This window comes from Manduca sexta, chromosome 18 (assembly GCF_014839805.1).
Source record: "Manduca sexta isolate Smith_Timp_Sample1 chromosome 18, JHU_Msex_v1.0, whole genome shotgun sequence".
In the NCBI taxonomy this organism is placed as follows: Eukaryota; Metazoa; Arthropoda; class Insecta; order Lepidoptera; family Sphingidae; genus Manduca; species Manduca sexta.
Window position 1 is genome coordinate 2401617 of NC_051132.1, and position 27999 is coordinate 2429615.

A 27999-nucleotide genomic window follows, 5' to 3' on the forward strand; every position below is an offset into this window, starting at 1 on the left:
CAACTACTATCAATAAATAACATTAATATTTTTAGAATTAAGCATTGTTTTAGGTATTTATTTACGCTAGCAACATTACAGAATTACATCGAAGCGTGGCAACACATTTTAGTAATAACATAATTTATTTTTATCGTTTAAAACATGGCTGATTTATTTACATACAAAATATTTAAATAATTCATCTAAAAAGGATAAATTAATGAGGACTTTCGTTGTCATTAGTCATAATGTAGTTAGTAATAGAGCTGGCTGTAAAATATAAAAAAACATTAATCTTTGATTTAATTCCCTTTTTGAATTTTGGAACACTTTTCCCCTTACCATTGAATTTTATTTACTTCGCCCAAATTCTGACTGCCCCTCTATATGAAATAATTTTGCGGATATTATAGCTATGTACTGTTTTAAAGTCTTTTAAAAGATTTAAAAATCATGAAATTGACGAAATAATAATAAAATACCTACACTACTTACATGAGCATTATAAAAGCATACTGCTGTAAACTTTGAATGAATCTATTATTTACAATATTAACTAACCAGCGTAATAAATAAATACAAGAGGATTTAAACACGTTCTTATTTACAACAATATACAATTATGGGATGACAGTGATTTTTGTACGTTACATTCTTAATCGAATTCATTTTATACTAACGAGAATCTTTACGTCGTAGAGTTTTGACCTTTTGGTGAATAAATTGTTTAATTTTAAAAAGATACTTATTCTAACTTGTTGATGTAGCAAGTCCTTGATGTAGAGTTACTTGATAACTGTTATGTTTTTGATCAAACGTTACGGTGTAATCTCTTACATTTGAATGCCGCTACCAAAATGTCAAAACTCACAGCACCTTATACAATAAAATATGTTTAAAAATCCTAATACTTAAACTGACTACCTATACATTAATGTTTACAATAAACGATTTGGCATTTAACACTGACGTGACTAGTCCGTGGCACGTTCAATACTGTCCGTCCGCTCCGCCGTCAGTCCTGCGGGCGGGCTCCAGCGGACACTACACTAGGCTCGAGCGGCGCGCGCGACGTCACCGGCGACGCGGGCAGCGGCTGCAGCTGCTGCGGCGCCTGCGCACCGAAGTATACGCCCGGCTCGTTCGAGAACTGGGGGTGGATCGGCAGCGGCGTGTGCGGCATCGACGTCGGCCGCGACTCGTGGTACAGGATCGGCACGCGCACCAGTCGCTGCGCCGCGTGCGCCATGTTGGCCGCCTCCAGCTCCGCCGCCAGCTGCCGCTTCCACTTGTTACGTCTGTTCTGGAACCAGATCTTCACTTGCGTTTCCGTGAGGTGCAGGCTTGCGGCCAGCCCAGCGCGTTCTGAACTACTCAAGTATCGCTTCATGTCAAAAGTTGACTCCAGTTGGAAAACTTGCGAACGAGAAAACACTGTCCGCGTTTTCTTCTTTCGCTTGCCCAAATTGGTGTTGGGGTCTCGTTTCTCGTCTTTGTCGAAGTCGTCGCTTTCGTCTATATCTGGATCGAGGTCCTGGGGTCCTGCTGCTGGGGGTAGAGTGCGGGGGTGCAGGCGGGGCGAGAGCGCGGCGAGGGCGCGACGGCGATGGGGGCGTGGGTGCGCGCGGCGGGCTGCGGGGCCGGGGAGCCGCCCGCTGAGCCCTCCTCGTTGGTCGTCGAGTCCTCTGTAACAATATTTCCTGTATTCGCAAACGAAATGCAATAATGTTATGTGTTGGAATCACGCCCTACGAGGCAGCACCCCTGCGAGGCGTGAATAATATGTTTTCATTGTTATTTCCAAACAAAATGTGTGCAATCATAACAGTCGGGCTGAACAGAAATTGTTCGACAAAATAATGTGACCTACAAAACTACATTGGGTGTTGATTATAGAGTGAGTATAACGACTTTCTCACTGAACAGAAATCCGTCAAATTGCCCAATGGCAAGCGTCGCCGTTCAATTGAAAGTCAGATTGAGTGAGAGTTTAATTGGATACAACGATAGGTACGCGATATGTGTCGGATTTGGTCCGGCGTGAAGCCGTAGAAACGCAATCCGCTCTGATTTGTTGTGCTCTATTGACTTTACACGAAACATCCATAATAGCGACTGTACATATTGTTTTAAAAGTGTCTTGGTTTAAATTATTATTGTTCTGATACCTTATTCCCAAATTTGATCATATTACTGTACATAGTGGAACGTTTGATTGACTTCGTTGTCGTAATGACGTAATTAAAAAACATTCCTCGTCTTTTTATTTTCATCATGTTAGACTTATTATTTGAATAATTAATAACTTGTAAAAACTTAATATATTGTATGTCATATTCATGGGGGGGGGGGGGGGGAAATCAGAGAAAAAGGTTTTTATTGTCATGCAATAATCCATACAAAAGTAAATCTTATTATTTATTTCACTGAACACATTTTGCTTACGAAGCAATGTGGCATTGAGAGGTTAATACTTGTAAATACAATAAGTACAAGGGACTAATTACTTGTACGCGGCTTATTCGATATTTGCTTTCGCAAATATTAAGACACATGTTGTTGAATATGTATATTTTGCTGAGAGATATTTATAATCTTTATTTCTAATGCCTTTGATGAAGGGTAACGTAAAGTAAATTACTGAGTTGTATTATATTGTATTGGGCTGGGATTTTATAATAAAAATGTTTTCGAGAACACATAGTAGAGGCATTTCAGTTGACGCAACAAACCATCTTCAAATTTAAATTTCGAATGCGTTCGAAATTCCAAAGCAAAATTGGAATATGGAAGTTGGCGCGAAGTCGGATGTCATCAACGATGTCATACGGATGGGTACGTTTGAATATTCAATATTCACGTTCGTACCATATTCTGCTCTCAAAGCTGTATATCAAAGTTCATATTTCATTGCAGTGGTGTTTCTATACAATAACCAGCGTTAGGAGATCTGTGTGATTTAATGTGTGTGAAGCTGACGGGTCAGCGTATGTTGGTGTTTTGTTGGAATTGATTTTCGAAGCCGCGCACTCATAATCCTTTGTTACCGGTGGCTCGGTGTTTACACAAACGCTTAGCACTATAAGCAGTTTATGAGTTAGAACAACGACGGGTGGATGTTTGATTTGTTTATTGTTTGTGACGTCATATTATAATTATTTCTTTTTTATTTTTAAACTAGTTATGATATACTTGACAGCTAATTGCGTATGTCGCCATACTCTACGGTAGAATTCGAAAGTAAAAAGTTGCTACAGATTAAACTTAGTTTGGAAAAAGGTTGACTTTTGGATAGTTAAAGACTTATTACTTATTGGAAGTAATTAACTCTAAAAGCCTTTCTTTGAGCACTGATGACGGCACAAGAGCTTTGCAACGACTATAATATGAAAAAAGTATTTATACTTCAGTCTTGTAAGTAGTTTTTATTATAATTTAATAAAACACAATCGATTCTTGCTTCGGGTTCGACTACGTATATTAATTAATTACTACTTTTAAAAATCTATGGAGCGTTCCTTGACGTTTAGATTAAGGAAACTGTCTAGCGATTTTTTATTTCTTAAACATGGCGAAATTCTGTTTTAACAATGTTCGCTTGTTTTTAATTTACGATAGAGGTACTCCTTTAGAAAATATGAAAAATATCCACAATCATATTTAGCCAGGAGATTAAACAACACAAAATACAAGACCCATTCATCCGACTCAATAATAATTAAAAAAGCGCAAAAATGGCGCGGCCGTCGCTCAAGCGTCGTTCAAAAACCGCATTCGAAAATTAAAACAACCGCACGCAACGTTACGTGGCAACACCGCTTTTGGCGCGAACGAATTCAAATGTGGAACTCGGGAGAGCGAGGGAGACGGACAGGCCACTAATCCGTAGTGCGAACGAGACAGCACGACGCTTGACGTTTCGCGAGTGTTGCTATACGTGAATAATTGTAGGAGGATGGTAGAAAAGCATTGTACGGTCGGTTTGGGCCGCGTGAAATGGCGTCGCCTTTGTCTCGGAGTGGATGGGTTTTGGGGAAATTAAAGCAGAGACGAGCGGGGTTGAGTGTGGCGTTACTACTATTGCTTGTTTAGCGGAAATGTACGTTTATTGTACGGACAACAATCATTCCCGCTTTGTGTGCGAATGCGTCGTATTTGTTGCGTTCGCGATGCTGATTGTTTTAATGAGTTGCTATCCGACATGCGATGACATGTTTTGGGTACTTTATATTTGTATTCAGTTTTGGTGAAAATACTTATTTATAATTACAAAAATATTTAGAAACTGGTTATGTTATTTTTCGACTAAACCATATTTATAAAACGTATTTCGGTATTAAATTTGAGTAATGGCAGTTAATGAGATGTCGGCTTGCAGAAAAATGATGTAACGTAACTGCTTTGCAAATTACCAGTCTGTAATTCTGCTCAATAATCCCTAGAAACAATGATTGTAGTCATGTGTTAAATTTCAAGCTGGCCACGACTCTCTAAGACAATGTGTGTATCAAGTCGTTGATCAATGCATTACACATTGCATTTTTCGTTAGAACACAACAAATCAGCGCGCGGTGCGGGCGACACGGCTTAGCACCGGTGCGGCTTCGCTGCGGTCATCGATTCAACGCACCGGCACCGCCGCGCCGGCTCCGGTTACTGCCGAGCACTCGCCGCCGATACTGAGATTTCAGTATAGATTTTATATCATCTTGGTCGTCACGTTGTTTTATACTATTAAACGAACACTGGCTCGGTGACGTAGTTGTAATGCAGTATGGATGTCTTGGGTTTGATTTACGACTAAAGTTGTATTATTTTTATTCAGTCTCCAGACTAAGTCTGTCCGAGGTCTGGAATTATTGCCTAGAATTGGCAATAGGGTCCTCTACTATTACATAGAATGTAACGATGTGTTATACATTAAAGTGGATATCATTTTGCGGGATGTGAGTTTACGAATGTAAGTGATGCAACATGGAAAATATACGCCCTAAACCACATTCATGCAACAGTCAACCTTGTCTTGTCGATAGTAGAGTCTCTTTCCAAGAAACCCTTGATGTTTCATTAGACTTGCCTAGCATAAACTATTTCTAAGAAATCTACATATTATAAAACAAAGTACCTGCCGCGTCTGCCTTAACGCGATGAACTCCAAAACTATCAAACGGATTTCAATGAATTTGGTTTGGACATAGTCTGTAATCCTAGAAAGTAAATAGGCCACTTTTATCCCGAAAAAACTCAGTAACGCGTGCAAAGCCGCGAGCAAAAGCTAATTAATATAATAAATGCAATATTTTTTGTCTGTAACGTTTTCAAAGATAAACTACTTTTTATTTATCACATACCGAATTTTACGCAAACGAAGCAGGAGTAACACCCAGCGGTCCATAAAGAAAAATACATACCTCGTGGCGGTGAGGTCCGTTCTTGGGGTCTCTGCCAGTACCAGGGCGCGGGGACCAGACCTCCGTACCGGCCGGCGAGCGCGCTCCACTGGGATATCAGGCCCAATCTATAACAAAACATGTTATAAACTATACATTATACATAAAGTATATTTAGGTTTGAAGTATATTTATTTACACGAACATTATTATTATATTTTTCGATTCGTTTAATATATTTATAAACAAACGTAGAAGTTCTTTTTAATGACAAATTATAATTTTTATATTGTATTTCTCTGTTACTTGCAGTTAAGCTAAGTATGAAATTTTCTTAAGCAATGTTGTGTACATCTTTATTTAGTGCATGTATTAATTATTAAGTTTGTGTAAAGTGTATTACTATTTAATATATATACTGTTGATATTCCTATTATAGTAAATACATAAACATTTATAACTACGCGTTACTTGTTTAATATCTTATAAACGGGACTGAGTGGCTTATGATCAACTTTATGCTAGTTTTTGTTTCGAAAGTACATTGTAGGCACATACGTCAGGGTGATTTGTGACTTAATATCTAGCGTATTAAAGTAACAAATCCAGTGCAGTGCCGCGCAATTTTGTATTTCACATTTCTAGACGTTTTTGTTACTTGTTTGTGGACATCGATGTATATTTTATAGACACGAACGTCCATATCAATTATTTGGTAAAAATCTGAACTAAAATGGCATCCAAAACTTCATTGATATAACCTATTTATTCACTTGAACAATAAATAATTTTACTTATTTGACTCAAAGTTTTTATTCACATTCAGGTTTACACTTAGACTGGAATTCTTATGAGCGCCACTCCGTACATAACCACATGCTTTCAATGTTAAAATTATATTAAAGTCAGATGTACGGATTGCAGTACAGTTGAGTCGAACACAATGAGTGTACGGGACGCCATATCTAATATGGATGGTTTTGGGTAATCGTGATGTTTGCTTTTACGAATGACTCGATGGCTCAGTTATATTCTGCGTGCGCTGTATTATCCGCTTTGAGATACCCCTTTGAATCCCGGATTCGGAGAAAGTGATATTGAGTTTTTTACTTAATATTAGCTCGGAATTTGGAATTAGTGTCCGACATAGGGATAGGCTATCCTATCATGGGACGAAACTGGGTGTCTTAAATGCACCTCTACTATCTCCTTCGGAACTTAAAGATATGGAGTGCGTATGTTTGACATAGCCAACGTCGACGTTGCGTGCCCTTCTCATTCAATAGCATACAAATACAATTAACCAATCATTTATTGACCTAATAAGTATAGCAATAAACTGAGGCGACAAAAAAATCAGATTAGATAAAATGGCTCGTCCGTCCGTGCGTGTCGTCAATTAAGATTAAAAATAACGGATATAGTATGAGCATGGCGTTCTTGTTAATCTGTTTGTAGTCGGGTGCGGTAAATCGGATTATGTCGCGGCAAGTATTGTCAAATATTACTATAAACGGTACACGAGTGTGGACTGATGAGTAATGATTTCTTAGGTTTACGCACGTAGGACATTAAAATTAAACTATTTTTCGGATTTTATCGAGGTTTTTATAATTTAGTTTTCTCCCGACGTTTCGAAGACTGCAGCCTTGATGGTCATGAGGAGACTCATGGCCTAATGGATGAGAGGGACCATGAAAGCTGCATAGTCTTCGAAACGTCGAGAGACCATCATTTCCGAAAGGGACATCGACATGACATATAGGTACATGCATAAAGACGCTCTGCAAATCGTCTTGATCATAATTAGATTGTACATCAATTCTATATAAAGGGAAGCTGACAGTATTGGGTTATATGGACTCTTAGTCACTAACGTCTAGCATATATCAAAGTGATGCAAGATGCGTACTATGATACCAAAGAAGTCCTTTCACCGATCATAATTAGATAGTAAATCAATTCTACGTAAAGGGAAGCTGACAGTATTGGGTTATATGGACTCTTAGTCACTAACGTCTAGCATATATCAAAGTGATGCAAGATGCGTACTATGACACTAAAGAGTTCAAAGATTATTTAGAGCAGACATTGGGAAAATTTTTATGCAAAAAATTTGCGCTTCTGTAATGGTTACTCAATCTACCGTGGAATAGCTAAACATCAATGTAAACTTCATATTTTATCCACATCATGATTTGCACGTTTTTAATACGAATATTAGCATTTTTTCTGAAAATATATTATTTTTATATTTGCGCTTATGTATGGCTACGCTCTGAAATAACAAATGTAATACTTATATTTTTGACGCTTGGTTTAGAAATAGACGTTGTGTATATTATCTAGGACGCGACTCGTGTCATATGAGACCTACCAGAATTATGAAACATTAGATATGACCGATCTTCATTTGAGAGACCTACCATGAAACATTAGATATGAAATATAATTTTCATCAATATTTGAATTTATCAATATATTTTATCGTGCATGAAATTATTTGAGAGATAAAAAGACCACTTTAAACAGAGATTAAAAATATTTAAAGTCCATAATCTCAGAGTAAATTTACAGCTTCACTCGTAACTCCAGCCGCCATCCAATAAAGATTGGACGGTACACCACAATTCCATCCAAACCGGAACAATCGAAGGAAAAACACTAAGTGATATATTGCCGTTACTTCAGAGGGTACAAGTTTTGTCGCTCAGTGTACGAGATATCGATAGATCTATACAGCTAGGGATGGGAGACTATCGATAAAATTGTATTAGGAAGTATTTGAAAAGTGTTATTTTTTATACTATTAAATTGCTTAAGTAGGTTGTGATATACCATTGTACCTATACTATCTATAACAAAATACTAGTAATATTATAAATATAAAAAACTTATGATGACGTTTTTCTGTTAGTAGTAAACGCATAAGCCGTCTAATAGATTTGCATATTAAGAACACAGACAAGTCCCATTTTAATTTTATAGATTATTCTTAATTCACAAAATCATGTATGTTTTCGGAAAAATAATTTTACGCGAAGTCTCAAAAATAAAAGAATTCTAAATGCTACTTGCTACGCCACTTCACCGCTACGAAAACCTACGCGCTATTAGTACTACGAACGCCTACGAACGCCTACGCGCCTATAAAACCATTACTCAGAAACATTCTTGGAACTTGTAATTTAATTAAAATTCACATTAATCTATTTACGTATGACTGAACTTTAAGCAGTAAATAAATCTTTATGCACTTTATATGCGCAATAATGTTCATTTAATGCAAACAATTTAACACAGATTTTAACGTATCGATAATTCCGACACTATTGTCGACATTAATTCCCACTTCGTGGCGCTTTATTTTTCACCCACCGCGAGAACAACTACTATTGAAGGCTTTATATCGATATTTTATATAAATGCGGATGAAAGTATAAACCACATGTTTTTAATGTGAGGTTTAATGTGAAATTAACTCTATTGCTTTTATATTAAAGTTGTTTTATGATTGTTTTGGTTTACTGCGATAAAATGTAAATTATGAATAATAAATTACCTCGATAATTGAATTATGAATTAAAATTAAACTATTCATAAAAAAGATACATGCACGGTATCGCTTAACAAAAATACGTTTTAAATTATATCTATATGTCTAGTATTATGAAATATTTACTCTAAATAAATATAAATAAAAAGATCTAGCCCTGTATTTAAACTGTCCCATTGTTTGGTATGAGTCTTCTCATATAGGTACAAGTATCTCTATTACTAAGAGGGTTTAAGTTCGAAAATAAAAGTTATCTAAATACGTTTATAAATAAGAAGTCTACATCTAGAATATTAATAAAAAATAATATGAATAATAAATGCATCTGTTGAGACGCAATCTAAACGCAAAAGTTTAAATAAAAAGAACCCTAACTATTAGAGATTTGTCTAGTCCGTTCACAGCTCATTACTGTACAGATACCCAAGCGGTGATCATTAGCTAACTGTAGCCCAAGGCGAGAGAGAAAACTCTAAAAAGGCGCAACAAACAATAATTAGCCCATCAAAAATAAGGGCGCGCGGTAAATCAATAAGGGGTCTAAAGGCCCCGCTACCGATCTGCATTGGCCGGGTAATCCGGCAGAACTTCTCCCGCACAAATTCCATTACACGTTTGAAATCGGAACGTTGCGACGCCGCCGCGTGATTGGTTGGCTCACCGCGCTCTGATTGGCCGTCGCGGTAACCCCGCCTCCCCGGAGGTTATAAAAATCGATGCCGAGCGTTCTGGAGCTCTTTTTGCCGCGGCGCCGTGGCGCGTCGCTCGACACTTTTCACTTGTTACTAATAATGCCGTTTGTGCTCGCTTTTATAGCTTAAAGTGTTTAGTTGTATCCGTTGTCCGTGCAAGCGACACGGGAGTCTTTTGTTAGTTCGGATAGGGTATTCTCGTTTTAAAAGCTCCTTTTCTATTTTACTCTGAGATGACACTCCGGCAAATGGCTTTTAGTACGACGGTCCGACGTTAAATATCTTAATTTAGCCAGTTACCGCCGGATTAAATATTCTCATCGCTTAAGAGGGTGTTTATTCTGCTTTTATTCTTAAATACACGCTAATGGCAATTATTAGTAATGTTTGTGGTAAATTTATTATTTTTCGTAGTATTTTCATGACTATTCATGACCACGTCATAATATTATGTTTATATTATGAGTACGTGTAATATCTCATATTATCATGAAATGATAATACTCCTTGTATTATGTATCCCTTTGTTTCGTTATCTATTTTTCTTACAAACATTCTATTGAAATTAATAAATAAGTCCATCTACGTCATTTTATTTCTCATTATACGCAGATTTTGTTTCAATATTTTATTATAACTCATCACTATATAAAAGTTGTCCTTAGAATTATTTTAACAGCCAAAATCTTAAAGATTAGAAATCAAAAAAGATGATTACTGAGTAAAGGAAACAAACAAATCCATAAAACTAAATTCAAAACTATCACTTGTATGCAATGTATGAAATATTAAAGTTTACATAGCAATGGAAATCCACAAAGATTTTTATATAGGAATCTTTACATCGCCGAGCCAACCCCAAAGTGCAAACTTAAGTACATTCCATCGTAAAAATCAACAAGCCCCTTATATCAAATCGTCTAAACCGATAAGTACGTAAGTACCCCACCCTAACTCAAGGAGTGTACGGAGTGGTTGAGACACTGCCCCAGTAGGTGCGGTAACATTTTACGAATGCTTGGGGTAATTTGTTAATGTTTGCAGTGATACATTACTTTAAATGTTTTTTTAATTAACATTGGGGTATTTTTATGTCTGCTGTCACATTTGAGACCGGTTAAATTTTGGACGTTATTTAATGGTAAATACTATCCCCTAATACTGACTAAACGTTAGAGTCCAGAGACATCTTATAATGCCTAGTAATAAATATGGCGTAAAATTTTACCAAAACAGTTTGGAAATAGTACGCAGTAAACAATAAACCCATAATCTTACAACTTGCACCATGGGGTAAGTTGTTAAATTATTTACATTTTGTCGGAGCGGGAAAAGTAGGCAGATTGCAACGCCCCACGGGCCACACGCGGAGATTTCGGGCGGCACCATCGAAGGGTTGATATGTGAATTTCAGTGTACAAACTTTCATATTTAAGATTTTACTTAAGCTTGTAAGCTTTGGTAGCGTGAAAAATAAATTTATATAAATTCCCATGAAGTGTCTTGGATTATTTGGATTAAATTAATTTACCAATAATTCATAATATTTCGGTGTTACATAATCATTCAATGTGATAAGACTACATTTAACATCGTATCGTTATTAAAGCCATTCAGAGCTTAATAATTAAAAGTGTTGTTATTGTTGCTATAGTTAACGGACAGTAGGCGGTCTCGTGTGCTCGTCTTCTATACTTCAGTCATATGGAAATCTTAGCAATAAAAAGTAAAAAAATGATACACACATACACCATAATAACAGGATGTTTCCAAGCTTCGCAAGCCGTCGGCCGTCGGAGCGATATACTCTATTGGTTCTTACATCTTTACTAGTATTGCAAAACATTTCAGTAAATAATAGAGTAACAATTAAACTATCGATAATATTTTTATTTTAAATTTCTGTTACCTTTTGTCAGCACTGTAATAATACTTAATTTTTAAATACACACTTTTCTTTGAAATTTTTAAATCACAAATTCTGAGGTCTATTTGCTTTGTGGCTTCTCAACTAAATACTTATAAACAATCTCAAAGATCTGCCAGCAGTAAACCCCGCGCGTCAACACAAATCACAGACCCACTATCTTCCAGACGAATCCCGCTTGATCCCATATTATATGTTTTTCGAGTTATTTACGATGTCCCCTTGATCCGCGCCTGAGGGCAGACTTACCCTTCTTATTCGTATACCTACCCCATTAAGTAATGTTTTATAATTTTACCTCACCAGTGAAAATCTTTTATAGTTATTTGTAAATAATACATTTCATTCACAGAGGTATTTACCCCAATGTATTTTTATTGGAGATCTTTCATTGAAGGATTACTATAAGAGTTTTATTGATAGGCTTATATCAGACTATTATGATGAAGGCAGTTTTTTTTAAAGATGAGGTATGTGATCAATTAAGTCAGATAGGTGATTACTGAAGCTATTGAACGTTCAGACTACAAGGAATTTGTTCATTGTCCTTAAATAGGAGTGATAAGTGGGTGAACGGAAATCAATAAGGAGGAATTGGGAAAGAGGATAGGATCTGTAGGATCTTCAGCAGTATTAGCATGAAGTAAAGCCCCTTCGCGTAAATTTTCCCCAAGACACCGGTACCATCTTGGTCAGCCAGCCTCTTCATTCAAACAAGACTGTCTACAGCGCGTCTCAGCCACAAATAAATTCCTATTTCTTACAAACATTCCATTTTCAAACTTGAAATCTTGGACGACTCCAAAGAAAAAAAATAAGATTAGAATTTTTCATCTTAAGACGAAGGGACAAAGATAAACAGGCTAATTAACAAAAAGTTGTATTGGCTTCAAGATGACAGATCGTTTACAACGTCACAAAATGTCCCTCCGTCACTCGCGGCGTAATTAAGGGCACAAAGAAAGTGGGAATAAAGACGTTTACATTGCTCACAGCTGCTTGTTTAGAATACAAATGGGGTGTCTCGGCTTGCGTTGAATTAAAAGATGTAGCCATGTAAAATGTGCGTTGACTTTGGCGCCATTTTGTTTTTAGACAAATGAGAAAAGTTGTTGATTTGTGTAGTTTTGAGACTGAAACTGTGAAAGGTTTTCTTATGACTTGGGCGGGTCATGAATTCAGCTTCTGAGGGATGAAATGGAATTAATGTTTTTGCATAATGCTTTCTTATGTTTACGCGAATTTTAGACATTTTCTTTCTCTCAAATAGGAAAATAATGATTTGATTGGAGTCAGATTTCAAATGCTCTAAGATAGGCGAGCTTATCGGCCATTATAGCGTAAAATGAATTACTTAGCTATTATGATCGATATCCAATGCCAAGTCAAGACTTGGATACAATAACTAAAACGTAGCAGAAAATCCCACTGTAACTAAACAAGAAACCTTGACCTCCAAATCGCTTACACACATAAGTAATCAAAAAACAAATCACTGAAATCAACTCTACCCCATAAACATAAAGCCTCAGTATTCGCCACCATCCTCGTCATGTCTTACACGACAGCCGTCCAGTCCCTAATTTGTTACTCAATATAGCCACTGTACCCCAATCTCGCCGTTTATGCCGTGTCGGCAGATAAAAGGGTCGTCGGTACTCTGATTAGATGGGGTAATGATGTTACGGGTATTAAACGGATAAAAGCCGTGTACAAAGTTTTGTTTCGTTAGTTTTTCGAGGTTTATTTTTGTAAGTTTCGCGGTGTTAATTTTTGTTATTTGCGCTGTTAGGTTCTTTGTTTGATACCATCGGGTTTCCAATATTATATGGTGGCTTATTTCTCAAAGTTATACTGTTTAATCGCGTAAGTTCTCATAGAAACTTATTATGGGGTAGCTTGAGAAAACAATAATAGCATCTTTGATATTGAAATAAAACATTTTTTTCATTTTATCGGGATTGTTATATTATAATTTTCCGACGTTTCGAAGACTTTGCAGCCTTCATGTTCACGGGGCGGACTGAAATATATTGTAGCTTTGAGTTTTCGGATGACCGACCCCTCCGAAACCCGCAAAATAGTTTTATTTCCATGTCTAACATTCGCATAAACGTAAAAAATCAAACATCTTTGATCATCATATTGAATTAGACCCAACGCCGCCATCGATAGATCTATTATAATACTTTGATGTGCTTACATAAAAAACTGATTAAAAATCCTTATTACAAAGCTGAAAGGTTCACAGGTGCTTCGTTTAAACTAAACCATTCAGTATCCAGTGACCGTCCACTTGTACGCTAACCGACGTTGGTGGGATAACACTGAGAATCGATTAGATCCTGACCGCGCTATGGCCATTAGCTCAACTTAATCTGCGAGCGATCTCCACGCGTTTGAACGGGACAGTGGCTCGACTCGCCCGTCTGCTGGCGTGAAAGGTCAATGACCTTGAATTGTCATAAATGTATATAATATTGTTTGAATTAATATTGTTTAAATAAAAAAATATTTAACAAATTATTAGTAATTAATTATTTTAGGTGTGAAGTTTGATAAAACCTTTAAAATTAATTGGGTAGCGTTTAGCATTTACGTCATTTGAACTATATTTTATTTTTTTATTAACCATTACTGTTAAACCTTTAAAACATTTAGCGTTGGTCAAGTAATATTAATAGCGCTTTTACATAAAAATGCTTTTATTAATCATCCAAATTAGGTATTAATGTGTTGTCTAATATACTTTATTAATAAGCCCCAAGAGAATTTTAATACAATAAATAAAACAGCATTTTTAAACTCACAATAAAACGGATAAAAACTTTAATTGTTAATGATGTCGACTTTTCAATTAAATAATATAACCATTAAGTACCTGTGACTGCGCAATCTATCCTAGTACGGACTTCAGTATTTACAATAAACATCTTCTCACAGTATCTACCAGTGAAAGATGAAAATTTCGGAAAGGGAGCCCGACACAACATATACCTACTAATATACATAAATGCGGTCTGTAAATCGTTCCGATAATAATTAATTTCTACAAAAATTCAACATAAATTGCCACTGGTGGCGTAGTTGTGCTGGATGCGCAGTACGACAGCGCTCTGAGGTTCTGGGTTTATATCCCGAGTCGGTCAAAGTGATATTTGAGTTTCTTTGGTCAGTATCAGCTCAGAGTCTTGAATAGGTGCCCGATATGGTGATAGACTCGCCCCCTATCACATCAAGGGGATACATTTGGCGAAAAGTGGGTGCCGTGGTTGCGCCTCTGCATACATACATGCATGCGTGATGTGTGTTTGACACTGGTATCTGCTATCTAGTCAGTAACTATCCAAGTGAACTGCATCAAACGAAGCACACAACAGTTTGCGGCTTGGCTAACAGCGGTGTAAACGAGGCTTCAAGATCGGGTTAACCTTAGCCTATGCTAAATACAAATAACTTTGAGCGCATAGTTCAACTCTTAAACCGTTAAAGTAAGCGATAAGTTAATTTTAACCGAGCTTTATATCGCGTAGACTTAAGTTTTATTGTAAGTTTTTACTTTGTAAATCTTAATTATCCCCAATCCGTTCAGCTTTTACAAAACCACTGAACTGATTTTGATAAAATTTGACGCAGAGGAAGCTGAACCATGAGATGGGAGCCACTTTATTTGCCACCAAATATATTTCAGGAACAAAATCACTATGAAAAGAATTCTATGATTGTGGAGATGTTTGGATGTTAACTAGGTTTGATTCTCATTACCTCCTTCACATTATCATAATAATAATATCAGCCCTGTATTAGACACTGTCCCACTGCTGGGCACGGGCCTGCTCTACTACTAAGAGGGATTAGGCCTTAGTCCACCACGCTGGCTTAGTGCGGATTGGTAGACTTCACATGCCCTCAAAATTCCTATAGAGACCTTCTCAGGTATGCAGGTTTCCTCTGAAGATTTCCTTCACTGTTAAGTCAAGTGATAATTCACAAAGAATACACACATAATTTTAGCAAAGTCAGAGGTGTGTGCCCTTGGGATTTGAACCTTCGAACATTCGTCCGTTCGTCCATTTCACAACCACCTAGGCTATTGCCGCTTTCATGTACATGATGTGGGCAACAAATAATCTTACCTGGACAACATAGCATCATTGGCGTTCCCGAAATGATTGGCAGCCAACGCCGCTTCCAGCACATTCGATTCCCGCCTCGGCTCCGCTCTGTTCAGAATCGAACTTATTGAGAAGCTAGTGTACGGGGCGCTGCCAGTCGCCTTCTCTTCTTTGTCCTTCTTGAGCTCGTAGAAGGGGCTCTTCTGCTCGTTTCTAGTAGGTGAGGAGGTAATGTCTGGGCTGCTGGCGCCAGAGACCACGTTCACCTCGATGTCGCGGTCGTCTTGAGATGAAACTGGCGAATCCATGGTGATCACTGTGGCATCTCTGGCTGGGAAGAAAAGAAATTCTTTACTTAGGTTTTAGAAAACGATTTCGATCCAATCTTAAAGATATTCTAAAAGATACAAAGAATACACACATGATTTTAGAAAATTCAGAGGTGTGTGCCCTTGGGATTTGAACCTGCGGACATTCGTCTTGGCAGTCCGTTCTACACCCAACTAGGCTATCGCCGCTTACGATTTATATGATTTAATAATAAATATTTATATATCCAACCTGATGATGAAAGAAACAGATCATTACGCCTGTCTACAAACAGCAACACCACCCTAAAGAATAGATAAAACGGCGTAGCATTGCAAAGCGCTCATCACTCTAAAACCTTAGGCCTACCCTGGGTACTTAATTGTATAACCAATAAATAATCTTCATTCTGTTTCAGATATAAAGAGTCCAAAATATATAATACTACTATTAAAGAACCTAAATAGCCTTATATTAGATAGATAAGTCACCGCGCAAACTCGCCAACTCCTCTTCCAAGATCCATGGCATATATAATTCACGATATTTAAGTGCGTTATTGTTCTTAGCTTTATTCGAGCCGGTCCCTAAGGCTTTGCTATTATCGAGGGTGCCTGCCCGCCCCTATTGTCTGCTTGATGAATAATAAATGAGAATGTTTGCAAATCTTAAGAATCTAATCTTATTGATATGGATTTTTAAAGGAATTGGATATATGTTATCAGATTGTAATAGGATTTGTCTTTAAGGCCGGGTTTTGGGTAACATTTTACTACACTTCAGTATATAATATAGTAGGTTAGAGCAGAAGGGCTGAACGTAATAGAGAAACCTTTTTTAAAGCATTAACACCATGCAGATCTTTAAAATATATTTAAAATCGTAGCCAGTGTAACTACAGGACATAATAAGAGTAAACATCTCGTGTCTCAGGATGGCGAGCGCAGTGGAATACCAAACAATACTGTGATAGTGTTTCTGCTATTTATGACTGTCGTATCGCTTACCATCAGGCCAAAGGCAAGCTCGTCTCGTCATTCAAAGCAATAAAAAAATTATACACTGTATTAGCAATGATTTGGTAAAAGCAGTGTTTGCTTGTGGGTAAGGGAGTTGTAATTAGAGTTAGGAAGGGGATCTTAAAGCCTAATAAATTATAAACTGTGCGAGTACGACATACCAATTACCAGAATGACATCGAAAATGCATATCTATAAATATTTTGTATAAAAAAGAAACACTAGTTAGACTTGACACAAACAAAATTCAAACCGTGTTTTTTTGGCTCGACAAAGTGGCTTTACTGGACGATGCTAAGTAAAGTGAAGTCCATAAAAAATATCAGACTATTGCAACAACACACCAATCATTCAGCAGAAAGCGTCTTAACTATAAATATGTTTAACTATAAGTATGTATGTATTAAAACACAAAAAACTGACGATTGACGCAATACTTGCGTAAATCGAAACGTTTCAATCAATCAACACCATTCATTGATCATTTCATGCAAAGCTCATTACCGCTCAACATTTCACGCATATCGAAATGATTTCAATAAAATTAACATATCGGTTCCAGGTTGTCAGCGGCGCAGTTGAATCGCCGCGTGTTGGATCAACCGTCGACACACCATAAAACGACCATTTGATCCGTAAACTGTTTGTATGGAGTTTAAAGTGTATGCAATTTGTCGGCTATTTTATGCGTATTTACTAGTATAAAGCTGTTTGCGTGTGCTTTGGTTTGACAGTGATGGGATGATCGATTATTTGTGATAGTATCTTTATTCAGAAACCAATTGAGATTGTTTTGTTGTATGGCAATGTCTAAAGGTTTTTGGGAGAAGCCTTTGTTTAGTAGTTGACTGATCGCAATATTGCCTCGGACATTATGAGGTGGAAAGTGTGAAGAAAGGATGAGACATCTTAGCATACCCTTTTGAAAATTAGACTTTATGTTGGTATACTTAAAAATTATTTAGACTTCATTTCATTCGTTCCAAATGTTTAGTTTTCTGAAAGTATATGTGTAATGATATTGGCTGTCACAGATATCGAAATATCCTGGTTTTAGTTAATGTATTAAGACGACATTCTACTTTATTGGACAGTTATTCCTTCAGTCAATTGAAGTGATTGAAAAAGCAAATAAATTAATCAGCTTGTCGCTTTCTACTGCTGAACGTAGGCCTCCCCAAGTGAGCGCCAACTATCTCAGTCTTAAGTAAGTAAATAGAAAGAAAGAAATAGAGGTTTATTGTCACATGGTGCATTCAATACATAATGCAAGTGCAGCGCAACACGACTGCTATGTGACAATTAAGTAACCAGCTCAGCAAAATGCTGTGTTGCGATGTGAGCCACAACGTAGCGCTGGTTTTCAGTAACCACATAAATACCAATAGATATCATTATTTATGGCCAGGTAGCAATAGTCCGTAATCAAACAAGGCCATATCTATAGATAGTTAACCATAACGTGATACAATGAAGTTAAAATTAACCATTACGTTAGTGGTCGCCCGGTGCCACACCCAACCGTAAAAATTTAACTTTATAACCGTCGCGTTTAAAGCGATTATTATATATCTAATTAACTTTATTTCGCGATTTTGTACACGTGACAAAGTAAATGTACTAAATACATGAATCCATGATTTTGTAAAAAAAAACTGTTGTTTATGGCCCACCGATGAGTTCGTTCGAATTTATAATTAACAATATTTTATTAACTTAATCAAAAATGAACATGGGAATAAAGCAAATCATTTTGCCACATATTTTTGATAAAACTTCATTTACTTTGCAATTTGTGTTAAAATAGTTTTAATGTACTAAGTGTATAAATCATTATCTAACTTCATTTTTTTGTCGGTTAAAAGTACCCGAACTTATAATCTTCATATAATTCTCATAACTAGAATAAATTTCACTATCACTTCAAAGCATTCTAAATTGACTTCATCAATTACAAATACAGCTGCTAACCTACCCATCATTCCAAAAAAAAATTTAAATGTGTGACGATAGAAAATGGCCAACCGTGGTTATTTTCGCCGCAATATTTAATAGTAACATGATACAGAAGATAAACATCACCAAACAGTCGATTGCGATCAAATGTACCGAGTTGTAATCGATACTTTTTATATCGATTCAAATCTACGCGCATCACTTCATTTTTATAATCGAGTTTTTTATGCTTATTGTGGGAGTTAATTTTATTTAGTTTTATTTATATTTTAAATGTGGATAATGGATTAATTGTGTAAGTGTTTGAAATATTGGTACTTCGTAAAAAAGGTAAAGCAGCAGTGTGTAGTCACTGTTGTGTTCCGGTTTGAAGGACATTGTAGCCAGTGTAACTACTGGATATAATAAGATTTAATATCTCATGTCTCAGGATGGCGAGTGCAGTGGAATACCAAACAATACTTTATCATTCAAGGTGTTGGATGGTGTTTCTGCTGTTTATGGGCGGTCGTATCGCTTACCATCAGGCGAACGGCAAGCTCGTTTACTCATTCAAAGCAATAAAAAAAAAAACGTTAGTGGGACCGAAAAGAGCCCGGTTCCTAACAAGGCCCACCATCTATGTTTTTGGTATTTTTTTATTTAACGAAAAAAAATTTTTTGGTTAATTCTTTTATTGTTACGTTTTATAATATATAGTACTGTTGCAATTTAATCACAGTTGTTTTTTCATTAAACGATTTTATAATATTAAAATTAGGAGGGCCTTCAAGGGTTCCTTTACTGTGTAATATATTAAGTCCAATACGTTTTTCGTATACAAGAGTCTATCTAAGTAGTTTTGTGTTTTCCTGACGTTAAACATTATGAGAACTCTGCTGTTTTCTGGTTTTCACGGCATTAAAACCACTGTAATTACTAATTACTGTCTTCTTACCTCTCACAATTACAACAGAAGTGCATTTCACGCAGAGGTTTGTAATTCAAAGTAATGGATGGAGTCCTTATTTACGAACAGGTCTAGCGAGCTATTTGCCCGTCACAATTCAGTTTCATAAATTGCAATACTTCATGCCTATCTCTATGAAAACTCTATTCTATGTACCGAATATTTAATGTAACATCGGCGGTTTTATAAATTTTATTAGTCATAAATAAACTGCTCATTTTTGAACCTATTTCCTACCTCGGAAACTTTCAACCACCTTTAAAAACATCAATATCTCATCATGAAATTTTTTTTTACCAATATTTGAGTGAAAGTAATCTCTACAATACTGCTCACATTGCAAAGGAAAGGTGGTTTCTTAACCTATTTCCAATTAATCTCGAAAACTATCGACCACCTTTAAAAATATCAATATCTCATCATGAAAAGACAATTTAGCAATATATGAGTGAAAGGAATCTCTAAAATACGTGTAACATTGCAAAGGAAAGGTGGTGAAGTGACCACTGACCACACAAGATCGGCAGATGGTCACTTGCGATGTTATCGGTCTTGTAAACTTCGCCCGCCATAACCCTTTGCATGTTAATCAAGCCGTATGTCACACCGACGATACGTTTTATTAGTCATACGTAAACGAACGAGTATCACAAAAAAAAAATATCAATTTATAAAAAAAATAATTAACAATAAAAAAATATCGCGATAAAACAACGAGTATCACAAAAAAAGATATCATATTATAAAAAAAAAATAGAAAATTATAAAAAAATATAGATAACGGCGACAAAATTCCTAAATAGTTTTATTTCAATATAAAACATATGCGTAAACATAAGAAACCGTTACAGATTTTTTATTAATGAATTTTGAGGTTCGGAAACTAGATCACGATTTGTAGAGTTTATGAGCAATATTAATAATGAAATGCAAATTATTTCTGATTGTCTTTCTTTTAGGCGGTTGAAATTTTTTTATTCTTTAACTGCCATAAAAAAACATAACGCCTTTTACGATGGCTTTTTGTTTCTGATTTAAAGACTTTCTTTCTGCGGTATAGAGGCAGCGTAGCATACTATCTTCTCTACCGACTCCCAAAATATCAAGATTGAGTCTTATGATTATAATGCTTTGTAGTGTAATTATATTGACAAAAACATTTTTTTTTTTTTTTTTGGTTTCACATAATCTACACTTACCTATCATAGATATTAAATTGTTTTTTTAACTTAAGTTTTTCTAAACGACACACAACGGTGTGACAGCGGCTGTTTAGTTATGAAAAGCTAATGAAAGCGCATCTTAGCTGTTAAAGGGTGGTTAAAATTTGACTTTGTAATTGAATTTTACGAGCTCAGCGGGCAACTGTTAAAAAGTTAATTTCGTTTATTAAAACGCACTAATGGCCGCCTGTCCGTGTTTAATTAATTATCACTACAATGTAATTGTGTGGGTAGATACGCGAGCGCTAGATGTATAAACTGGAATATAAATTATTACATTTGTCAAAAAAAACTAAAATAATTTGGCAGAAGAACACTTTTTATTTTTTTTATTCGTCCTTAGAGGACAGGCTTATAGTCTTACGACCATACTTTGGCAGAAGAACACGTTGAAGTTCTTAATTCAAAATATGTTGCTTTTAAAAATATATTTTAATTTCTGTCAGCCGAAGGAATTGAAACGATACAACCTATTTTAAATTATTACTATGATTTAGCAATAAAATTGCACAAACCATTTTAAGGAATAAGTATATAATGCAACAAATAATTTAATTTAGAACAAAAAATATACAGCCCGCATTAATAAAATGGAAACTATTTTTAAAGCAATAAAGAAAAGTGGAATCACGAATTAACTGAAAAGAGAAAACCTTATAAGAATAATTCCAGTACAAGTCTGTTTCACTGTTAGGTTCAGGCATTTTCTTTTATCAAGTTTTGATTCACTAAAGGTAACTATAAAGGTTGGTTAATATCTTTTTTCGAGTCATAGTCCTTGGCAAGTTATAATTTTATTCGCATTCTTTTAAATTATACTAATAAGCCGACGGATTTAAAAACCCTAAGACATAATTGGATTCAGAATAAACTAAAAAACAATTAAGAATTATCCAAGCGTTAACAGATCGTATTTAAAAGTTTCTAATTAGTTTTTGCTTAAGAGGAGTAAAGTCATTGACCGGGAACCATACAAAAAATAATAAATTATGCAGTCATGTAATTAGATACAAAATATGAAATGGTTGAACTGAAATGGAAAGTTTCACAGAAAGTAATATTTATAATATTACATTTGTTAGCATATCTACTACAAATCTAAGATTTGTAAAACGTTATTGATAGAAATAGTTTATTACTGGCTATTTCTGCCGCTAAACAGAAGTGTTTAATTAAGTACTATCGTGTTTCGTTTGAAGGATATTTTAACCAGTATAATCACAGTGACAGGTCATCTAGTATTTTCCACCTAATCCACAATTCTATAGAGAGGTTTGGATTAGCTATAAAACTCGCATAATTTGAATTCAGAAAGCAATTCTTACTATTATACTGTAAAGACTTCTGCAAATGAAGTTTCCTTTTTTTTCGCGTGGAAATAACTCATTATGTCTACCACCACTTGGGTATTGGAGATCATTGGAACGGTGGCGTTGGTGTCACAGGTCTTACGGCCCAATGTCGACTCTCCCTGCATATCCCAACCGGCATTCCAACCAAAACCCGCGATGGTCGTCTTCGGCGCGTACGGGGTATCTTGTTGCACTGAGATAGCTGCGCGGAAACGTCACTGCAAGCTTGTAAGACTTGCGGCGCGTTGAATTTGTACATCGCATCGGAAAGTTCTTGCACAATATATTACTGCGAGATCTTGTTAGTGTGTATTTAAGGTTCCTGTTTAAGGTTAATCGCGGCCCTTATCATTAGTCGAACCTACTAATCATTGAGTTATTTAGTATAACTGCCTCACGTCGAATTTGGTGTCCGGTTTTCTTTTCAATCTAACCTTGATAACAGAAACACGTTCTAGATCCACACCTGCTTGTCATAGCGTATCAAAAAATTATCTAAACTACAAAATCGTAAACGGACGTAAATATATTATTGTGATTATAAGGAGTGGCGTTTGAATATTTTAAGTTAAAAAAATTAATTTGTTTAAACGAGTACATTACACAAGGGAGTTAAAATAGAGTGGTATGAACCGACGCCATTTTGGTATTAATTAATTAATTCCCAAAGTTATAATTCGAGTAATTATGTGATATTGAGTACTTATGTTTAGCATTTTTGTGTTACATTGTGTTTACTTGCGAAAATTTGTGTACAATATACATGTACCCTTTTAAATTGGGGAATTTATAGTAATTTTAATAAAGTATGTCTGAAGGGTATCTCAATAATAGTTAAAAATAATTTGAAGTCATAAAATTTAAACGTGTTTTCGTGTTCAAATTACATCTAGATAAACAGCTGAATACATAAAGCGTGTAGTGCCAACAATTTGTATAAAATGTAATACCGTGGTCAGATTATTTCATGGTAATTAATACCGACATAAGGAACATTATTAAACATTTAATTTCGTTTAATTGTTTCAACACTCAAACTATAACTTAAAATTTTAAGTATTTGCCTTTTTATGTTTGAATATTTGTTTCTTAATACTCGATTAACAACTTGAAATTAGAAAGAAAAAAAAAATGTTGTCTCTGTGCCTTTAAAATACTAACACTAGATTTATTAAATGACTTTATCCTAGTACAAAGACGTAACGGCAAGTTTAATTTACTTTTAACTAGGTGTTGCTCACGGCATCACTTGCGTGAAAGCCCTTTCTCATTACAGGAGTCTCTAATATACTGTAGCGATTAATAGTATCCTCTATACGAGGCTAACGCCATCTATTAGAAGAATCTAATTATAAAATCCCCTAATTTCCCATGGAACCAAATTACAAGGATCAAATTGACCCTTTCTGTTAACCTAGGACATGGCGTATCCGTGTGCTACATTTCATGAAAATCTGTTAAAGAGTTTTTGCGTTTACTTCTAACAAACATCTAAATACTTCCACCAACTTTCTCATCTATAATAGATTAGATTAGATATCACTGTAAATTCACACACACAAGTAATGGCACAAAATCTTCATTATCCGCATTTTGTTTATCAGTCCGTTTCATGTGATTTTATCTTCTCTTTCCTAGTATTTTTCTTCTCCATTATTAAGTTAATGCAAAGGAATAAGTTGTTGATCTGGCGGTTTATTCCACTGCTCTTAAATATTCATTACACCAAGAGATTCGTTAATGCACAACTATTTTTAAGATGCGATTAGACTTGTTCCTTGAAAGTCCCTAAATCGTAACGGAGAAAATACAAGCTCAACTATTTTAAAAGCTTATGCGGGTTGCAGACTGAAAATTGAACTTAGTTAATATGGCTTACTGCGGGTGAACAAAAGCATGAAGGGAAAAACTAAACCAACAAAAATCTGCATTAAATTACATTCATTTGAAAAAAATAGCAGAAAATTGACAGTCTTAAGAAGTCTAGCACCAATCGATAGTTTAAGAAACTTTGTTTCGGAGGGGAGTTTGAACCTCTATCCCCTCTCCTGGCTACGTTCAGATATGTAGCTTAGCTGGCGGTGTGATACCTCCGTGTTTCGGAAAGTACGAAGAGCTGTTGGTTCTACGCCTGATCTCTCTCGGATTACGTCGAATTGCTATCTCACCGAACTATAAGAATATAGAAACAGAGAGTGCGCTATTAATGGCCCAAACATTGGTGCACTATAATATTTCCTGCGTACTTGGCTAATCGCTGTTAAGATTTGCCGCCGTGGCCGAAATTCAGTTAGCAAGGAATCAATCACTTGTGTTGTGTGCATCGTGATGTTAATTAAACTATGGTCTAAGTACAATTCTCTCAGGTAAATAATAGCTTATATTTTGGTCTGCAATGGGCATCCCTGTCAGATCCCGATTAATGTTGTATTAAGTGCCCAAACTAGCCTTCTATGCGACCGGTGTGGGTCTTTATAACTACATCCATTCATGGTCCAAAACTTGGTCATGGTCTAGTTATTGTGCCACGGTCAGCTCCATGTGGGCACCGCTCACAGCTCTAATTATAGTACTAATTATATGAAATCCTGAAACACCATCTAATTTTCTAAATAACTTGTTTAATACCTCGTGGATTAGTTGCTGTTTAGGAAAGAAATTGAAAAGAGGATGTTTGGATCAATATTAAAATTCGCAAGTTTTTTTCTTGTTTTTTATGATTTAAGGATGAAAAGTATATGTTAACTATAAAATATATAAATATTGAATGGTGTATTTTACTTATAAATATAGTATAATTTACAGATATCAGGTACTACTACTATAATTGTCTTCTCACATCATAATCATTCCTTTGTAAATAATAATATCAGCCGTTGTATGTATATACTGTCTCACACCTAGGAACTTGCTTGCTTCACTACTGCGAGGGATTAGACCGTAGTCCATCACGCTAGCCTAGTGCGAATAAGCAAACTTCACATAACCATAATTTTTTTATAGAGAACCTCTCAGGTAAGTAACCTCTGTGAGTAGTTTATGTCAATAAGGGTTGAACAATATGTATTTTTGTTTAGACGCGCTAATTACTTAGGTAACTGCTCCAATTCATATATTTTTTTTAAGAAAGCAAAGTAGCTACACTTTGCATCAATCTGAATGGGTATTCTTAAAGCGATAACCGCCATATTTTTTTCTTTATTGACTATTATGATCATAATAAATAATGTTTTGCAATACATCTATTATTAATCAGGTTTCAAAGATGCTAACATCGTGTTGATTTTTATATATACAATAACAACTGTCGATAACATTGAAAATAAAAGAAAAACATCGTGAGGAAGCCTACATTACTGTGATAACTGTATGGGAAGTCTGCCAATAGCTAAGCGTGGTGGACTAAGGCCTAAACCCTCTCAGTAGTAGAGGAGGCCCGTGTTCAGCACTGAACAGTTTATAATAACAGGATGACATTATCGATATACGGCAATATACAATCGTCGCTCTTCCAGAACAAAGGTTATTGAAGTTTCAAAGCCTAACCGAAATCTTAATGTGATAATCAAAATGTATTGCCGTGCGGTGACCAAGGGGAATTTTCTAAAAAGAATTCTGACACAAAATAGAGGTCCTTATATTCATGCAATGTCTGCAAATCGTTCTAATGATAGATTTTACAATTCGTAAACGGAAGGCGGTAGGAATCGGGATATATGCGATCTTCGGCACTGCCTTGTAGGTCTTTATAATAAAAATATTTATTTATCTACTATAAGGCAAGATACTTACTTGTGTCATTTAGTTGATTCAACTACAAATCAATTGTAATCATGGTGTGGTTGTATGTTACTTATAAACGTTTTTTTTCGATATTCCCTTTTAGTACATGTAAGCTGTCTACTTGAGGAGAACTGAATTTAGATAATCTTGCAAGTTTTTTGTTTGGTTTGTTAATATAAATTAAATTTTTGTTACTATACATCGTCTATTTAATCCTAAGTAATAAATAAGTTAATATGAAAATCCGACGGGTTCAATTTTTACTTTTGATTTACAAAAAAATAAGTTAAAAGCGTATTTTAAGTAATTATAATAAATCATTAACGTCTCCGATTTTTATCACATTTAGAATTTTTGTACCTATTATTTTAAACCAACGCACTTCTTAAACATATTGATTTTGTTTTCATAAATATTGATTTAATAAATGAAACAATTCTTATAATAAAATATTAACACAGACTATTCTTTAAAAAGTATCTATCTTACTTTAGAAATAGCAAATAATTTTTTAATAACTATATTTCATACGATATTAAATCATACCTATAGAACGAAGCCAACAGCCATTTAAACAAACACAGTTTAACACTTGAATATAATTACAATAAAAAAAAATATAATACCTGAAAATATAAACTCCTTTTATAAAGCAATCACAATCACTACACAAGCACAGTCCGTAAGCGGAACAATGGGACGTAAATATAGCGTCACCCGGGGCGTTCGTCCCACGCTACTTTACCCCGATAACTGACAACTACCCTTAGATTTTGGGGCGTCACTCTACAGCAGAAACACCCCTTAATGCTTCAGCCAACCGACGGGTAGTCGTCCTATCCTTTTCCTACTAAAATACAAATATAAACCACGCAAATGCGCAACGTAATACCACCTCTACGCTGTTAAATTAAAGTCTTATGCGACGGCAAGAAAATCCGGTATAGTTTAAGGATGGCTAATCGATTGTTAAAGTGGAACCTCGGAGGCCTAAGCTAACGCAATTAAGAACAGGCGCCCGAGTCTGAAATTGTTGAAACTACTTTCATGTTGTGTGTTTGTGTTAAATTTTGCGGTTATTACGGTTAAGCCTGTTAATGGCCGGTGGGAGGCGCGCCAAATGTGGCCCGATGATAATTTTTGTGCATTAGTCGAACGCGGGTATGATGTTACTAATTTGACACAATTAGCGCGTTGAGGGTTACTGGTTAGATGTTGTTAGTAACAGCTTTGAGATAATTGTCTATTGTAATTATGATATAACATTTTTATGAAATTTGCTCGGAATCGAGAGAGAATTTTTACTTCTATTTAGCTTTTGTAAAGGAGATTTCCTGCCTCTTACTAGAGCTTCAATGCTATCTCACCTGATTGTCTAAGACACGTAGCAGTTCCTGTTACTTGAGATCCCTAAAGAGAATCCTGGCTTAGCAAACAGCTATCCCGTCGGAATTTCTAAGACATGTCATTAAGTGCTAAATCGGCGCTGCGTTTTGGCTAATCCGCACTATTTTCATCACACAATATGAACGAATGTCTAAAATTAAATAAATTTCGGCTTTACTGAGTTTAGGTCTAAAGGGTATTTATCTGGTATAATTAAGTTGTGGTATTAGGCAATTTAATTTGATAAAGGTAATCATTGTATAATGCTTTGCTATATTTTCTGATATATATTTGGGTGGTACTGCTATTGTTAATGGGGATACTTTATATGTGGTATTCAAAATCATATATAGTAGATGC

At 35.5% G+C, this 27999-nt stretch overlaps 1 protein-coding gene across 1 annotated transcript; it reads right to left on the minus strand.

Moving 5' to 3' along the window:
* Positions 1-551: 551 nt before the first annotated feature.
* On the minus strand, positions 552-26999 carry LOC115447106 (homeobox protein Hmx). Its single transcript, XM_037440144.1, is given in 6 exon segments — positions 552-1564; positions 1566-1629; positions 1631-1667; positions 5394-5500; positions 15684-15993; positions 26880-26999. Coding segments are annotated over 5 exon segments (1062 nt in total). The 5' UTR covers positions 15971-15993; positions 26880-26999; the 3' UTR covers positions 552-997.
* Positions 27000-27999: the final 1000 nt, after the last annotated feature.